At 41.8% G+C, this 18,268-nt stretch overlaps 1 protein-coding gene across 6 annotated transcripts in view; it reads right to left on the reverse strand.

Annotated features, from left to right (window-relative positions):
* Macrod2 (mono-ADP ribosylhydrolase 2) overlaps positions 1-18,268 on the reverse strand; it is a 1,947,949-nt gene that overhangs the window by 619,552 nt on the left and 1,310,129 nt on the right. For all 6 annotated transcript variants that reach the window (XM_060383167.1, XM_060383164.1, XM_060383165.1 and 3 more), the window contains one exon: positions 5,702-5,732. In XM_060383167.1, the coding sequence (XP_060239150.1) occupies positions 5,702-5,732 (31 nt within the window). The remainder of the gene's footprint in view (positions 1-5,701; positions 5,733-18,268) is intronic.

Raw genomic sequence — 18,268 nt, forward strand, 5'->3', positions numbered from 1 at the left:
GGTAGAGACAAGGGTGTTGAGGTCAGTCCAAGTGAGGGCAAAGGTTTTGTGACTGAGCATCCAGGAAGATAGAGAAGAATGTATTTGTTAGATCCAGAACTGAGAAATGCGAGGTCTCTGAGGGGATAGTAGAGAGGAGAGTTTAGGGGTTCAGGGTGGAGGGGTCAGCTGCAGAACTGAGGAGCTAGAGAACTTGAACCAGGTAATAGGTTTCATTGGGCTTTGTAACTGCAAATATAGGGGTGTTAAAAGGAAACGAAGTAGGGCAAAGGAGTTTTTTTTTTTAACCCCCTCAGGTCAGAGATAATAGGCTTAAGTCCCCTGAGTGTCTGGAGAGAAAGTGGGTATTGAGCTTGGGTGATATAACTGGCGGAGTACTGTAGCTGAATGACCACAGGGGAATGGTACCTAGCGATAGAGGGGTTTGGGACATCCCAGTCGTGGGGGTCCACTTGAGAGGCTGGCAAAGGAAGCGTCATGTCACAACTGGTAGGAAGAGTAGCTAAAAGAAGGAGGAGAGAGAGGATGCTGATGAGCTTGGGGTCTGGCGAATGGGTGGAGTAAAGGAGATAGAGGCCCCCACTTTGGCTAAAAAGTCCTTTTCCAGTAAGGGAACTGGACAGGTTAGCATCACTAAAAAGGAAGGAGTTAAGAGAATGTCCCTGAAAATACACTTGAGTGGTGGAGTCCAGAAAGGCTGGCAAAGCTGTCCCCTACCCTGACAAGAGGGGGACGAGAAGGAGATAGTCAGAACTGAGTAAGTGGCTCCAGTGTCACAAGGAAGGAGATGGGCTGCCCTGATACCATGAGGATTACCTGTAGCTCCCTGCTAGTGATGGCAGTGGTCAGGTCAAGAGAACCTGGACACCTTCAGTGATCTGTAGCCAGGCCTAGGATATCACCAGAGGGTGATCTGGGAGTGATGGCCCCATATCATGGGAGAAATGGTTGCAGTTAACATTCCAATGTCCCTTTTGGTAGCATTTTGGACATTTTGGACCCTGGTGGCTTACAAGAGTTAGGACAAACCAGGGCCCAGTGACCTTCTTGACCACATTTGAAACAGAGACCCCATGGTCCTTGTGCCTTAGGAGTCAAGGGAGCCTGAGTAGCTGCTGAGGCCGGTCGGATGGCCTTGGCCAGCATTTGGTATTTTTGCTTGTAAGCTTTCTCATCTCTCCCACAGTGTAACTTAAAGACCAGCACTAAGACGTCTGCCTGTGGAGTCAGAGGTCCTTTCTCCAAGCTCTTAAGCTTAGCCCTGATGTTGGGGTAACTCTGGGAGAAAAAAAAAAAAAAAAAAAAACAGGCCATCAAGAGTTAGTGGCCTATCCTCTGGATTTTCAGAGTCTAGTATGTTGTAAGAGGGCTTTTGTAAGGCACTCTAGGAACTGAGACCAGTTTTCATTCTCGTCCTGAATGACCTCCTGGAGCTTTTCACAATTAACTGGTTTGAGAGCAGCCTTGTGGAGACCAGACAGAGGCAGGTCATGAACTGATCTCACTGGCCTGTATTTCCCCCACTGAGCACAGTCCCAGGAGCTGTAACAAACCACAGAGGATTTCTGGTATATGGATCCCCTGTTCAGCCTGGGCTCTCAAATGAGCAGCTTCTGTATGATCATTTGGCCCCTCATGCCCACAAATACCAATTCCATTTTGAAACTGCTTTTTACAAATGTCCCTTTTCCCTAAATTAGTGGTGTTTACCAATCAAGAAAATACCATTTGGACAGAGTGACCACAGATAAACACAAAGCATTACATATTCTGAGAAGCAAAGAGAAATGGCATTCTAGGTTTTGACCACAAATATGCTTGAGGTGATGGTTATATAAAGCCTTATTTGAACATTGCACAGTGTATCCACATAGCAAAACATTCCATGATACCAGGTGAGTAAATATAACATTTTATATATCAGGGGAATATTTTGTTAAAAGACAACAGTTTAGCTTTCTCTGCCAGTTCTTTTGACAATCAAAAGGTTATTTTTCTATATCTTCAGTTACACAACAATTTGTGTGACATTTTTACTATCAACAACAATATTTACTAATCAATGGATACAGTGTCCTACTGTATGCAGCATGCAAAATATATGGACCAGGATATTCTGATTCTAGAAGAAGCCTGAATGTTAAGAGGTACAGCTCAGATACTGAGTGTATGGGCTACACCTGAGCCAAAGTTTTAGGTCCTCTCCATGCATGGTCCTTGGTTGGGGTATCATTCTCTTCAGAGCCCCCAGGGCTCAGTTTTTATGACTCTGTTGGTCTCCTTGTGGAGCTCCTGTCCCCTCCAGATCTTTCCATCTCCCTCTTCTTTCATAAAATTCCATGCCCTCTGCCCAAAGTTATTCAAGTGGGTTCCTAGTAAGGGGAGCAGGGGCTTTCTCTGGCATGAACTCAGTGACAGGCTCTCTGATCACCACCCCTATCAGTTGACTAGGGGAGGGGCACAGGGGAAGAAAAGGCAGGGAAGATGGGATTGGGAGGAGATGAGGGAAGGGATACAATTGAATAAATTGTAATAAATTATAATAATAAAAAAGACGTACAGCTCAATGGTAGAATACCTGCTTAGCAAGGGAAAGATGCCTGGGTTTGACATTTTGTGCCACAAAATAATAATAATGATAGTAAGAATCCAAGTTGCCTATGCGTATAAGCCTGACTTGGAAAACTGTGTGGAGTAACATTAGGAGGCATTTACACACCATGTCCAAATGCTCCAAGGTTTCAGGAGGTGCCATGATCTTTAAGGGCGGGTCACTCAGGGCTTCTGGGAGACTGAAATGGAACCTGTTCAGATATGCATAGCATGTTTCTTCTTGTGGTATGGGCAGAAAGCAAGGAAGGATATAGTGCAGATGACATATGACTTTGTCTTGTGTGCATGTACGTGTGTGTATGTGATAAAGAAGTGTACTTACTATAGGATAGATGGAGCATTGTAGCTTGTTATCCATATGTTCTAAGATTTGTGAGATTGGAATTACAGAGGACATGTCAGGATGGGTGAATGGCAAATGATGTTCTGAAAAGATGCTAATCCTGACACATATTTAACCAAAAATAACTTCTATGGCAAAAATCAATAAATTAATTACTTAAATAGAAACTAAGCAAGTTGGATATAATGTTGGTTACCTGCAACCCCAGTGCTCAGGGGGCTGACACACCCGGAGCCCAAGTTTAAGGACAGTGTTTCAAACACCAAAACCAAAATTAACCAAACCAAAGCTGCTGCAAACTAAACTGTTTTTTTTTTTTTTTCAACATGCAAAAAAATATAAATCTGAGGACACCACTTCATATGCTAAAGCAGAACTTTTGGGGATTTCCCTCTTTTGTTGCAAATATGATGATTTAAGGGAACATAGAAAGTGCCCTGTGTTCCAGGGAGGGAGAGCGAAAATGAACTCATGAGTAATCCAAGGCTCCTGAGCAGATGGGGAATACAAAGCAAGTGGCAGTGCAGAAAAATTTATCTATCGAGGCTTGCAGTATGGAGTAAGACAGACAGGGAGTGGAACCTAGGATTATTCTAAAAAATTTTTCCATTGTATCAGGAACTACAAATGTTGAATTTTTTTTAAATTTTTTTTTAATTTATTTTTTCTTTGTAGCCAAAGACTACTTTATTTTAAATATATTTCTAAGCAACCCTCCAGGAACCAAGAAAAAGTAAACCTAATGCAACTAATTAAGAAAGAGGCTCTGAATAAGAACAAGATAACAACCATTCAGCGTTATTTATGTCCTGCCAAAAGATCAAGGACTAATCAGAAAGCTTTGGTTTCATAAGAGTGGCACCTTCAAATTGCCCCACGTACACTGGGCCATAAACTACAGCATCTTGGAGTTTTCTGTAAGTTAGTGAAATAGATGTCATGGATTAAAACTGAACGCAGGTCTCTGGACTCTAACTGCCATGGCTCTCAGCCTCATCCATGAGTTTCCCAAAACAAAGAAAATGGAGGTGAGAAGCCATGGCTTGAGTACTGTACTCTTCCACATCACGTTGTGGAAACGGCTACACTTGCCTGGCAGCAGTAGCAAGGACTCAGCTTCATGGTCAGCTTTGGGTTTGGAGTTGCCTGGGAGATACACCCTCCATGAATCTGTACGGTATTTCCACAGAAGTCTAAGAAGGAAAGCCCCACCCTGAGCATTCACAGCACTCCCCGTGGGCTGGGGCAACTGAAGAAGACCACGATGGAGCCGAGCAGCATTCACTTCTTCCTGCTTCGGGACCGTGAGCACAGTACAACCAGCTCTCTCCAGTTCCCTCAGCCAGGCCTTCCCCACCACGAGGGACTGCACCCTCAGACTAAGAGCCAAAGTAACGCCTTTTCCTCCTTAAGTTGCCTTTGCTAGGTATTTCCTCACGGCAATGAGAAGAGTAAATAAAGCCTAGAGCCGTTTCATCAAGTTACTATGAGACACTCTACTGAAATTCTGAGTGTCCTCACTAGTTCTTTGTCCTGCCATGGGAAGGCTGAGCCATCCGTTCACTTTGGAATGGACGTGGCATTCCCTGTCTATTCTGGGGTCTACTTAAATAGTCTCCTTAAAGGAAGATAAGGAGACTATTTAAATACTGGATCTCTGTTTTTGTTTCTAGGTATTCCCTTTTAACAGCACAGCCTATAAAAATAATTCTTTGCACGTTACCACAATATTTTCAGAAAGGGAAGGCATCCATGGCTTGACCTGGGAACAGACAAAGCCCATTGCGGTGGTTTAGGTGGTCCCGTGCTTGTTCATTGTTGAGGAAAATCAAGACTGGGATGAAGGAACATCCTCCCAAGGAAAGCCATGTCCACCGTGGTACCTGGGCAGACTCCCCACACGCTGAAGGTTGGAACTGAGCGCATTATTACCCACAAACAATGTTTCCTCTAAGCGAATACTCAAGATTTGTAACGAGGTATTCGTGAGGAGAGAATGGCACAAAGGAGAGGTACGAATGGCTTGGGAGAGCCCAGGCTCCACCCGCCCGCTTCCACACCTGGACTCAGGGTTTCTGAAGCACACTGGGAAGAGGAGGAAGTCCGCCTTTCATACTTAAATGTATGAACAAGTCTATGGCCAATTCATTTGATTTGCTGGGGCATTTTTCATCTTTTTCTCATCAAGGCCTTTAAAGGAATACCAGGTTAAGATAAAAAGGTTCATTTATCACTACTTAAAACAAATCCATCAATACCAGGAAAGAAAACATTAGCAGGCTATTAAAATTATGTTTTTATTAACAGTCCATTCTTTGGATATTATAAGAGCTTAAGATATATATATGTTTGTATATTTTAATAGTTTTTGTAATTCACAATAAAACAAAGATGTCAGGCTTTATGTACATTATATATTTCTGAGATAAAAATCTGACTTTATTTAAAAAAAGTTTATAAGTCAACCTTCCTAGGGCATCTTTTTTAATGTAACGAAAGACTTAGAGATACCATGTATCAAATCATTTCATCTGGATGTCCAATGTAACCATATTCAGGAACATAAAACAATCTAGATAAGCTCCAGGGACTCCTTAGTAGAACTTGACCTGCGTTCCCAGTCTAAGTCACAAAAATTTATTCATGAAAGAATCTTCTAATTTTTTTCAGCTAACCATTACCTACCCCCTCCAATTTAACAACAACAACAAAATTACAAACACCATCAAAGGTTAAATGACTTACCATAAATGCCAGTTGAAATGCAGGGAAATGCCTGTGAATAAATCACAAAAATAACAGTAAATTTTAAAAGAACAGTTTTGCTCCACCTTATCTATCTAGACATGTATTTTGTTGATAATGGAATTGCTTCCACTTATGAAGTTATTTATGCTCAGATCTGTGAGCTCAATTCATAAGACCCAGATGTTAAATCTTTAAGAATCTCGTAAGACTATCATTCAGTCATTATTATAAAGGAAGTACAAAAACCTGGGTGTGGTGGAACCTGACTGTAATCTCCACTCAGAGGGCTGCAGCAGCTGGATCTCTGTGAGTATGAGGCTAACCACAGCTACACAGCAAGTTGTAAAGAAACCAAGGCTTCTTCACCCACAGCTTCTTTTGTTTGAGACAAGGTCTCAAACAAACAAACAAACAAACAAAATGTAATAAATAATGAAATAGATTACACATAAGCAAAGGCAACCCAATGGTCAGAACTTACCCTTTGCAATCACTTTGCATTCACATTTTTTTGTTGAGTTTTCATGGATCCTTTACATCTCCTATATATGCATGAGGGAGGCATTGCATGGTAACAGCTGCAAAGACAGCAGCTCTTCCTGCCTCTGTGCTGTGACCCTGTGTTATTGGTGTGAAATCTGGAAATTCCACGCAGCAGTCATCATTGACGTCATGGCACAACTATACTTACAGCTTTGCCACAAGCACAAGCTTTTGGTAACATTCACCAAAGTTCACTTAGTGAGGAATCAAGGGGCTGCTTAGATTTTACAAGAATGTTACATATTTTGTTCTCATACGCAAATTACATGTCAGGAATTTTTATTGTAAACTTGCAAAGTGCACAGAACTTTAGTACTGTTTTTGACAGTACTAAACACTGTGCTGATGAATAGTAAAGATTCTCCTTTTGAAAATGAACGCACAAGTACGGGTTTGCACTTTAGACGAGGTTTTTCTACCCGTGGAATGTGACCCAACTGTGTATCTACTTCTGGGTAAATGGATCAAGTCTTTCTGATCTTTACAGTTGTAAAAAGCTTATAACTTAGCTGCCTAAATGGAGCCAGGGAGATCATGGAGTTGAGAGGAGAACCTACAACTTCTGATTTACTAGACCAACAAGATTTCTAACTGCACCCTGAAAGTTGTCGTTTACACATGGATAAGTGTGGCTCAGCACAGCTTCATCAAAGAAACTTCTCTTTGCAGCAGAGACCATGACAGAAAACCACAACTGGTCACAAAGGACAGACTGAGTCTGGGTGCCCAGCCCCAAGGATACATCTACAACCAAACTCCTGTACCTGAAGCTTAGGACAATTGAGGAAGATGGAAGGCAAATATTCTCAGAACCAGAGGACCAGGAGCTACACCCATGATACCTCAATAAAGCTGTCTAAACTAGAGCTGAACAGTGGCACCACCAACACTGTGACGTGGGGAGGGGCAACCCTCAGTGTCCCAGCCCTAGAGAAAGAACTACAGGCAACTAATGACTGCTGAGAGAGAATTAGCCTTTCCCATTGGTTATACAATACAAAGTAGTCAGCCCACAGTCACATACACAAGTAACACGTTCATGTTCATGTATGTATATAAATATACATATATTTATGTACATATATGTATATTTATATACATATATGTAGTAGAAGAAAAAGAGGTCATCATGTGGAGAGTGAGGCATGGAGGGGATATGGGAAGTTTTGGAGAGAAGGGATATGGGAATGGTTTGAGGAAAGAAAGAGAAGAGAGAAATGACATAATTATATTTTAAATATGATAAAAAATTTAAAGCTCAAAACATAGAAATGTGCTATGGCCGTTAATAAAACAGTTGTGTGTGTGTTTGTGTATTTTAATTCTGTTTATCATTTTTTTTTCTGTTTATCATTTTAAACATATAATTGTTGTAAACCCTAATAATTAACAAATTATTAAGGTTAATAGTAAAAATAAGCATCAAAATCATTTTTCTTTCTATATGTTACCATGTCCTGCATTTTGCTTCATTCTAGATATGTATTCCAGGAGCTTCTGAAGCTGTCAACACTGTCTTAGAGAAAATAGCAATCAGTTCATAAGTCTAACTGACTACCTATAGTATGATACACCTACACTATGATACAACTTTGCCTGTTTCTTCAGAGAGTTTTAATTATAAATACTAATATCTGTAAGAAAATGGGACAATTTCTGAGATGTAACAGGTGCTATATTCTATATTCTAATTATCCAGAACCTATGATTTGCTTCCTGTTTTTGTTTGTTTGTATTTTCCTTTTTTTCGTGCAGTGCTAAGGAGGAAACACACAAAATTGTATGTACTAGAAAAGAACTCTATGACTGAGCTGCACTCCCAGAATCCCATTAGGGTTCTTCAGCTGCTAGTAACATCTGAAGAAACTTTATGAATGACTCAGTTGACATGAAACAATAGTTAAAATAGATTTTGAAATTATCATAGTTTCTTTACAGCATTTCCTGAGAAGACTGTGAGCTTTCACCCTCATACTGACCTTCCTAGAGGTCAGTGAACAGTAAGGATTCAGAATGCTAGAATGGCTTATGGCAAAACACAAAGCAAGGAAGATCTAGGGCCATTTCTATAATTTATGTCAGGATATTTACATCGCTCTTTGCCTTTTGAGTGGGACAGAGCAAGGTAAGCTTATAACTCGGGCCCAGGAATTACAGAGGAGCAAGTTGATCTGAATTCATCCATCTTATGTTTGGAGAAGTTTGAGAAGGATGTCAGCAAGCCATCAAAGGGTAGTGAAAGCAGGACTTTGACTGGAACTCTCTTGGAGTTCTTCAGGTAGACTGTCAAAAGCATTTCCATAGGGAAAATAAGCATCTATATCTTTCAATATTTTATGACACTGAAGTTTTCATAAGGAATTGAAAACACAGAGGTGGAGTTAGAATTGAACACTTAGTATGTGTTGAATTAGACAAAGAATAGACAGTTTTAAAGGGTGAGAGGGCAAGGGACTTGTTCTAAGGGTAGCAGAGTAGAGAGAGGGTAGGAAAAACAGGATCACATAACACGCGTTATTTGTACAAACATTCCCTGGTCTCAAATTCCCATCTTTGACATGATGAGGGCACCTTCACTTTATCCTCAAGAAGGACAGCTCTCATCACCAAATGAAACCTGCACTTCCAGGAATGAGTTACATCTAATTGGGTAACTCATTGGGTTGTTGGCCAAAGGGGTCCCATGAATAGCCCCAGATAATGCAGGGTGTTGTCAGGACTACTGGATGCTCCCTATAAACTGACTGTAAGACCCTATTGCAGAAGAAAATGAAAACACAACTCACTGGACATGGAGAAGTCAAGGTGACACCTACCTAGAGCCTGCACCCCTGACTAGCATCTAAGCTACTAGCCAGTACTCTCATGGCGTCAGAGGAGAAAGGTGAACACCAACCCAGCACACACACCCTTCAATCCACAATTGTGACCTGCCTGCAAACACACTGCAGCAATAGGGGCACAAAACCGAGACAGTAAACAACCATTATCTGATTGAACTTGGGGCCCGCTCCATTAGACAGAGCCCATATCCGATACTGCCTGGGTGGTCAAGAGCCTAGACAGGCCAGGGACATAGGGGAGATCAAAATACCATTGTTATGATGAAGTGATGTGGCAATGTAAAACGTCTCCTATAAACATTCCGCTGTACACCTAGATCACTGTCTTTCTCAGCCCTCGTTAGAGAAGCTTCTTTCTGCAGCAGACGCAAAGAAACACACAATATCCACGGATGGATAATGTGTAGAGAGGGAGAGATCTTGGCACACCAAGTCCGAAATGAGCTGTCTCCCTCAAGCTCGGGAAGAGGAGGCAGAATGCCAGTGGGAATGGAAACCAGGCATCTAAGCACAGCAGGACTGACTTCTGAGCTCACAGAGACCATGGCAGTGCAGACTCCCAGAGTGGGAGGGGAAGTAGACATAAACCCACTCCTAACTCAGCAGCTATCTCCAGTTGAGAACCACTCACAAAGGTAAAAAAAAGTTTTTCCAGTGAAATTCCAGTGGGTATACAAACCTTTTTATGGACAGACCCCAGGCGTATTAGTAGATTGCCAACGTAAAACAAGCTCACCGGTGCTTTTGGAGGTTCTTTGTCTCATAATGCTTTGTCTGGGCCTCCTCCCTCCCCCTAACAGGTTCTTTGAGTACATATGATATTTTCTCGTGTTTTTGGTTGTTGCTTTTATTTTTAAATGGGATTTCTATGTGTGCAAATGTATCTTTACATTGTGAGCTTCTCGTGCTTTTCTGTTGTTGTTAACTCTTTTTCTTCTGGTAGATTGTTTGCTTTATCCTATTCCTGTTTGTTTTTATTTCACCTTAATTAATTTTATATTATTTTACTCATGTTTCTTAGAGGCCTGTTTGTGCACTAATAATATAAATAAGGGGTGAGAATTTGAGTGAGTGGGGAGCTGGAGTCATGTGGAGGGAGTTGGAGGGGGAGAAATCGTAACCAGAATACACTCTATGAAAACAAATCTTTTTTTTTTTTTCAAAGAAAAAAGGAATCATGTCTCCAGCTTCTTTTGCTCTTGTACTCTTTCTTTTCTTGTGTCTCCAACTCAGAACAGTCAGTAAGGGAGAGGGGTGTGTCTGGGCAGCAGGTTCTGAACTCCGAGGGGAAAGAAGATGGCACGACAACTGCTTCCTGCACTTTGTATCCCACACTTTGTCCTCCGCCGTTTCCTGATTGAAACAGTTCACCTAACCGCTCCTAAGGTAAGTTTCCTCGTAAGCAAAAAGGAAGTTTGAGACTTTCCTCCCGAGGTTTATTAGAATCTTGAGAGGAACAAGGAAGGCGACACTGAGTCTGACAAGTTACACCTTCACGAATGACAACACCAAGAGTGGACACAGTCATGCTCGGCAGGTCGCTTCAAAGCATTTGCTGGCCTGGAGCGGGCCTTCCTTCACAGCACTACTGAAGTTTCAGATCGTGTGCTAATCTGTTCTTGGAGACTGCCATTGTGCATGTCTGGTGTGTCCCTAGACACATCCCACTAGATGGTAGGGACACTCATGACTCATGGCATACACAGACTGTTGAATGCTCCTTAAGGGACCAAATCACCCTCCTTGAAGGTCACTGCTCTAGAGTGTTTTCAGAAGACAGCCTTTCATGAAAAGACTTTTCAGAGGCCGTCTTGCCTTCAAAACAATATAAAACTCAGAACCTTGACCCTTTGGGGGCAGCCCACACCAGTAACAAATCAATGAAGAGTACAAAGGTTTGGCCATCTTGGCTTCCTTGGTGAAATAATGAAGGGCACTTTTTGCATCAGAGTGCTTCATGGGGTCAGGAGGGCCTGGCACTGGGCCTGCATCCCACTTCGTCCTCCCCTTTAGTCTACTGCAGCATCTCTCCTCTCTTCCGTAGATGCAAAACCGGAAGTATTTGTTAACAGACATCTGGCATGCTCAGTGTGTCTCCAAAAGTCTGCTTCCTGGAGAACTCATCTGAGCTGACTGCCCCCCACTTCACTCTCCAGTCCAGCTGCACAAGTAGGTTCCCTGTCCGATCGAGTAGAAGGAAGAATGTACTAAGCAGATAAGGGCAAGTGTCATTTGCCTGGGCTCCAGTCCTCTCCTGGAATCAATCATTCAGCTCATAACTACGCCTGAATGTACGAAATGCCTTGTCTGTTTTAACAAGGAAAAATAGCTTCATCCACAAATGACATTGTTGCCTGAATGTGAAGGGAAATGGTGATGTAATGGGGATGACTTTGGTAATATTAGTGTGTTAGCTCAAAGAGGCGATGATAAAGCAGAGATGGAAATATAATGGCATGCTGAATTTATGTTACATAAAATAACTTTGAACATAAGTAATGTAAACCGAATTTCTACCATTAATCACACTTTTCTGAATGGAAGAAGAAAGAAAAAAAGACAGAGGAGATGGAAGAGAGTGGGAGAGAGAGAAGAAAGGAGAAAGAAAAGACAAAAGAGTGGGAGTCAGTGAGAGAAAGACAGAGAGAGGGAGGAGAAAAGAAGAAAGAAAAGACAAAGGAGGGGGGATAGAGAGAGAGAGAGAGAGAGAGAGAGAATTGAGCTAAACGATTTTTTGTAGTACATATATGGTCTGTGTTCTTTGTCATAATAAATTTACAATGTAGACACCAGGAATGAGAAGGCTAGGATGTCTTTACTTCAAAGCTGCATTTAACATAACTATCTCCATCAGAACTCCTCTCTCATAGAGAGATGTGAGATTGTATCAAGACCTGGGCCAATTATTTTAGTTTGTTTGATGTACATTTAACTCAGCAGTCCCCAACAGAATTTGGAAAATGACATCAGCTGCCCAAATTTTAAGACTATAGAATCTCCTACCAGTGAATGCTGAAAGCAAAAGTGCTCTATGCTAACAGGGTCTCATCACAGAGCCATGGGCAACCTGATTCGTGGAGTTTTGCTTCCAGCTTCCATAAACCAGAATATGCTTGGTCTCTTGGGGGAAAAACAGTGAACCACTTGGCTTAGCATGGCAAAAGACTCATTGTTTGTGAAGTTGTGATTGGACCACCACTTCCTTATCCCAGAAAGTCAATTTTTCACACATACAGAATTGGTAAGTCCATAGATTTTGTCCCTCATGTTCCTTTTGTCCCCATTTTTGTGTCTACTGTCTCACTCACTGGAGGGCAAAAATAGGAGCTCCTCAGCAATTGAAGGATATCTGATCACTCTGTGAACACCAAGACTATGTAGTTTGCTAGAAATAAAATGTTTCTAGTTGTGGTTTGGCTCAGCCTTAGCACACACCTTTAATCTAAAAGCTTTCTTCTAGCAGAAGCTAAGCGAGAAGGAAGACCCTGGGTAAGATGATCAGTCCTCACTCAGAAAGAAAAATGGAATGGACATTGGAAGAAGGAGAAATCAGGAAACAGGACAGGAGCCTACCACAGAGGGCCTCTGAAAGACTCTACCCAATAGGATATCAAAGCAGATGCTGAGACTCAAAACCAAACTTTGGGCAGAGTGCAGGAAATCTTATGAAAGAAGGGGGAGATAGTATGACCTGGAGAGTACAGGAGCTTCACAGGAGAGCGGCAGAACCAAAATATCTAGGCACAGGGGACTTTTCTGAGACTGATACTCCAACCAAGTACCATGCATGGATATAACCTAGAACCCCTGCTCAGATGTTGCTCATTGCAGCTCAGTGTCCAAGTGGGTTCCCTAGTAATGGGAACAGGGACTGTCTCTGAAGGACATGAACTCAGTGTCTGGCTCTTTGAACACCCTTCCTCCTCGAGGGTGGAGCAGGTTTACCAGACCACAGAGGAAGACAATGCAGCCAGTCCTAATGAGACCTGATAAGCTAGGGTCAGATGGAATGGGCAGAGGACCCCCCCATCGGTGGACTTAGAAAGGGAGATGGGAGGAGATGAGAGAGGGAGAGTGGAGTTGGGAGGGAATGAGGGGGGAGGCTACAGCTAAGATACGTGAATAAACTGTAATTAATATAAAAAAATAAAAAATAATTAAAAAAAGAATTATAAACAGGATTAAATAAAATTAACCCTAGGTCATGAGGCAGAGCAAGCAAAGAGTTGACAGGGAGTGAACACAGGGAAAATAACACAAGAGAGTAAGCGGGAGTCAGGACAGATAGGGTGATGCACAGAACAGAGAAGGGAGGGACACTGAGTTTGAGAGGTTTTTGAGAAGGAAGGAGCTTTTCCATTTTGAAAAATCAGCTGAGGAAGAAGGTCAGCTGGGTGCTTTCTCTGCCTCTCTGAGCTAGCAGGTTAAATTTATTTAATCTTGTTTACAATACTCAAATAGAATAGTCTTGAATTTAAGGTGTATGCTAGGGCTGAGACAATTAGAGGTTTTTCCAGTAAACAACACAATGTCAGGGGTCACAGTGGCTCACATATCCTGCAGCACTCAGCCTTCTCAGTTGCTCCGTATCTCTCCTCTCATTACTGCCTAAGGTGTTTGTACTTTTACCTCATGCTCAGTATTTTCCTCTTACCCTAGAGAAGAGAAGGAATTTTTTTCACCCTTATTCATGTGTTGTTGGGAAGCAGCCTTGCCATCTGACGGGCGGGACCCGTTCTCAATTCCAAGAGAAGGGGTCCATTGACGTGAGTAAGCAGCAAAGGGTACTGGTTGGCCACAGGATAAGCAGATTGGGAGCCCTGATATTAGTGACCAGTTGGTATAAGTTAACTGCAAAGTGTTTCCAACCTTGCAGATCTTTCAGTTTCTGGGACAACACACGTATTTTATGGTCCATTGGGTTTGGGAAGATTTCTCATGATGTGCAAGCAAATGACACTACATGACGCACCTTTGGTTTAAGTGTTTTTAATTATGTTTTAATTACATTTCACTGAACTGAGAAAGCTGTCACTTGCAGGAAACATTGTTCTATTTTTCTGTGTACTACTAGGAAAGAGAATGGTGAGTGGGTCAAAATAGAACGTGTTTGCTTATCATTTAGAATTTTACTCAAATTGGTATGTTTAATTTATTGTTCTGAAAAGCACATCTCTCCAGCAGGCATAGACAACCTTTTGTTATCAACATGATACTGTCATCTATAAAGTTCATGCGTGAGAACTAGAAAACATGTGGCCCTGGGACCCCATGGTGGGTACACCTGCTAACCATGATTAAAAAGGGGGGATAATTATTTCCTAAATTCCCTCATGTTTAGGGAGCCATACTTCTGAATCACTCCTTTGTTCTATTGTAGCTAAGTCTTTCACACTTGCATTTCTGTCCTGTCCAGAGTGGTACACATCTAATACCTAACCAGCCTTTGCTCTGGTTTCTTCAAGGCCTCTATCTCTCTTTTCAGTGTTTGTTGCTGGTTCCTTTGCTATGACCACAGTGTCTGCTAAGGCCTTTGAACAGAAGCTAATGGACATAATTCTCTTCAAATGGTCCCTCACCTGTTAGTCAGCTAAAAGCCAGGGGGTTACAGGTGTTTAATAAATCTGCCAGGAATGACAGACAACCGAGTACTCATGTTAACAGAACAAATTTTAAAACAACTTTTCTTTACTGTAAAAATATCTAAAGTGCAAGGGGAACTCTAATGAAGTAATTGGAATAAGAGCACTGTGTCTTAAACACAATGAAATCCAGAGGAAAATAAATACTTTGTCCTTAGTTGTGCCATAGCTCTCATCTAAAAGGCAGAGTACTTTGGAATTTCCATTTGTGATAACAAGAATAGTGTCAGTCTGGTGTATCATGTGACATGCTGATAGCTTCCTTTGAGCTTCTACTATCCTCTCTGAACATTTTTGGCCAGATCTATTTTGGAAGACATTTTTGAGGTTCCAAACATATGAGCCTTGCCCTTTAAAATATATTATCTATTGAGGAAACAACAGACTTCACAATAGCCACAAAGGACATAAAGTACCTTGGTGTAACCCTACCCAAGCAAGTCAAAGACTTGTATGAAAAAAACTTCCAGTCTCTGAAGAAAGAATTAGAAGAAGATATCAGAAGATGGAAAGATCTCCCATGCTCATGGCTTGGCAAGATTAACATACTAAAAATGGCCATCTTACCAAAAGCAATCTACAGATTCAATGCAATTCCCATCAAATTACCAACACAATTCTTTACAGACCTTGAAAGAAAAATTCTCAACTTCATATGGAATAACATGAAACCCAGAATTGCTAAAACAATCCTCTACAATAAAAGATCTTCTGGAGGTATCTCCATCCCCGATCTCAAGCTGTACTATAGAGCAACAGTAATAAAAACTGCATGGTACTGGCATAGAAACAGACTGATGGATCAATGGAACTGAATAGAAGACCCAGAAATGAACCCACACACTTATGGACACCTGATCTTTGACAAAGAAGCCAAAACTATACAATGGAAAAAAGACAGCATCTTCAACAAATGGTGCTGGTCTAACTGGATGTCTACATGTAGAAAAATTCAAATAGATCCATACTTATCAGCCTGCACAAAACTAAAGTCCAAGTGGATCAAAGACCTCAACATAAAACCAGACACATTAAATCGGTTAGAAGAAAAAGTGGGGAAGACCCTAGAACTCATTGGTACAGGAGACAACTTCCTGAATAGAACACCAGGCTCTAAGAGCAACAATCAATAAATGGGACCTCATGAAACTGAAAAGCTTCTGTAAAGCAAAGGACACCGTCATCAAAACAAAACGACTGCCTACAGATTGGGAAAGAATCTTCACCAACCCTCTATCTGACAGAGGGCTAATACCCAGCATATATAAAGAAATAAAGTTGAAAAGCAACAAATCAAGTAATCCACTTAAAAAATGGGGAACAGAGCTAAACAGAGAATTCTCGATAGAGGAATATCAAATGGCAGAGAAACACTTAAAGAAATGCTCAACCTCATTAGCCATCAGAGAAATGCAAATCAAAACGACCCTGAGATTTCACCTTACACCCATCAGAATGGCCAAGATCAAAACCTCAAGTGACAACACATGCTGGAGAGGTTGTGGAGAAAGGGGAACCCTCCTCCACTGCTGGTGGGAATGTAAACTGGTACAACCACTCTGGAAATCAATCTGGTGCTTTCTCAGACAACAAGAAATAGTGCTTCCTCAAGATCCAGCCATACCACATCTAGGCATATATCCAAAAGAGGCTCAAGTACACAATAAGGACATTTGCTCAAACATGTTTGTAGCAACTTTATTTGTAATAGCCAAAAGCTGGAAACAACCCAGATGTCCCTCAACTGAAGAATGGATACAGAAATTGTGGTACATCTACACAATTAAATATTACTCAGCAATGAAAAACAACGAAATCATGAAATTTGCAGGTAAATGGTGGGATCTGGAAAGGATCATTCGGAGTGAGCTATCCCAGAAACAGAAAGACACACACAGTATATACTCACTCATATAAACATATAATATAGGATAAACCTACTAAAATCTGTACAACTAAAGAAACTAATCAAGAGGGAGGACTCTGGCTAAAATGCTCAATTGCCACTCCAGAAGAAGAAGAAAACAGGAAACAAGTTAGGAGCCTCCCACAGAGGGCCTCTGAAAGTCTCTGCCCTGCAGACTATCAAAGCAGATGTTGAGACTTATGGCCAAACTTTGGGCAGGGTGCATGGAATCTTAAGAAAGAAGTGGGAAATAATAGTAAGAGCTGGAGAGGACAGGAGGTCCACAAGGAGAACAACAGAACCAAAAAAATTGAGCACAGGTTTCTTTCCTGAGACTCAAACTCCAACCAAGTACCATGCATGGAGATAACCTAGAACCCCTGCACAGATGTAGCCCATGGCAGTTCAGTGTCCAAGTGGGTTTCACAGTAATGGGAAGAGGGACTGCTTCTGACATGAACTGATTGGCCTGCTCTTTGATCACCTTCCCCTGAGGGGGGAGCAGCCTTACCAGGCCACAGAAGAAGACAATGCAGCCACTCCTGATGAGACCTAACAAACTAGGATCAGAAGGAAGAAAAAGAAACCCTCCCCTACCAGTGGACTTGGGGAGGGGAGTGTGTGGAGAAGTGGGAGGAAGGGAGGGATTGGGAGGAGAGGAGGGAGGGAACTAGAGGGGGGATACAAAGTGAATAAAGTATAATTAAAAATAATTAAAAACCGAATAAAAGAATTGGAAAGAAAAAAATAGTACCAACTCAGTTTCAGAATAAACAAAATTAAAAGTAATATATATATATATATATATATATATATATATATATACACACACACACACGTTAGTAGTATCTACATGATCTTTGTTACTGTCCTCAATCTTCATCCCTCCTTCTAGCCACATGTTTTACTGTATGATTTCCTCAGCTCTTCTGCAATGGATGGAATGCCTCTTCTCACCCATCCCTCATCTCCAAATTCATGTCCTGAGGTGTGGACCCTACTGCTGTGATGTTTGGATTCTTTAGGGGAACAAGAACATGATGTATAGCCCTCCCGAGTGAAAGAATTCCCTCTGTAAGTAGACACGATGGGATGGATCTAGCTGGGTTTGCCCTTCACTGCGTGAAGACACAAGAAGAAAATGACCGTCTGCAGCTTTTATCACCTAACCTGACCAGCATCCTGCCTCAGATATCTCGGCCACCAGCATATAATTTATTATTTGCTAAAGTGCCCTCAAGTGACTAAGACGTTCCACTGGAGCAGTCCCCAGGTCTGAATGTTTGTGCCCACTCCCAATTCATTCAATGAAATCCAAAAGCACTGTGAAGGAAGTTCAAGCCGGAGGCTCTGGTGGGTGATTAGGTCAAAGCGTGAACCCTTCATGAATGGGATTAGTGTCCTTCTAAGAAGGAACATGGAACAGATGACCTTTCGCCCTGTGAAAACAGTTAACAAGTAAGGCTAGGTACACACGGAGTCAAACCCAGACAACAAGCTCCCAGCAACTCGATGTTGAACTTCCGAGCCTTCAAAACTGTGGTTGTGTTGTGTAAGCCATGTAGCCCGTGGTCTTTGTTACAGTTATATGCACCAACAAAGCCAGGGACTCTGGGAATTTCCTCATTCC

Source organism: Meriones unguiculatus, chromosome 4 (genome assembly GCF_030254825.1).
Source record: "Meriones unguiculatus strain TT.TT164.6M chromosome 4, Bangor_MerUng_6.1, whole genome shotgun sequence".
In the NCBI taxonomy this organism is placed as follows: Eukaryota; Metazoa; Chordata; class Mammalia; order Rodentia; family Muridae; genus Meriones; species Meriones unguiculatus.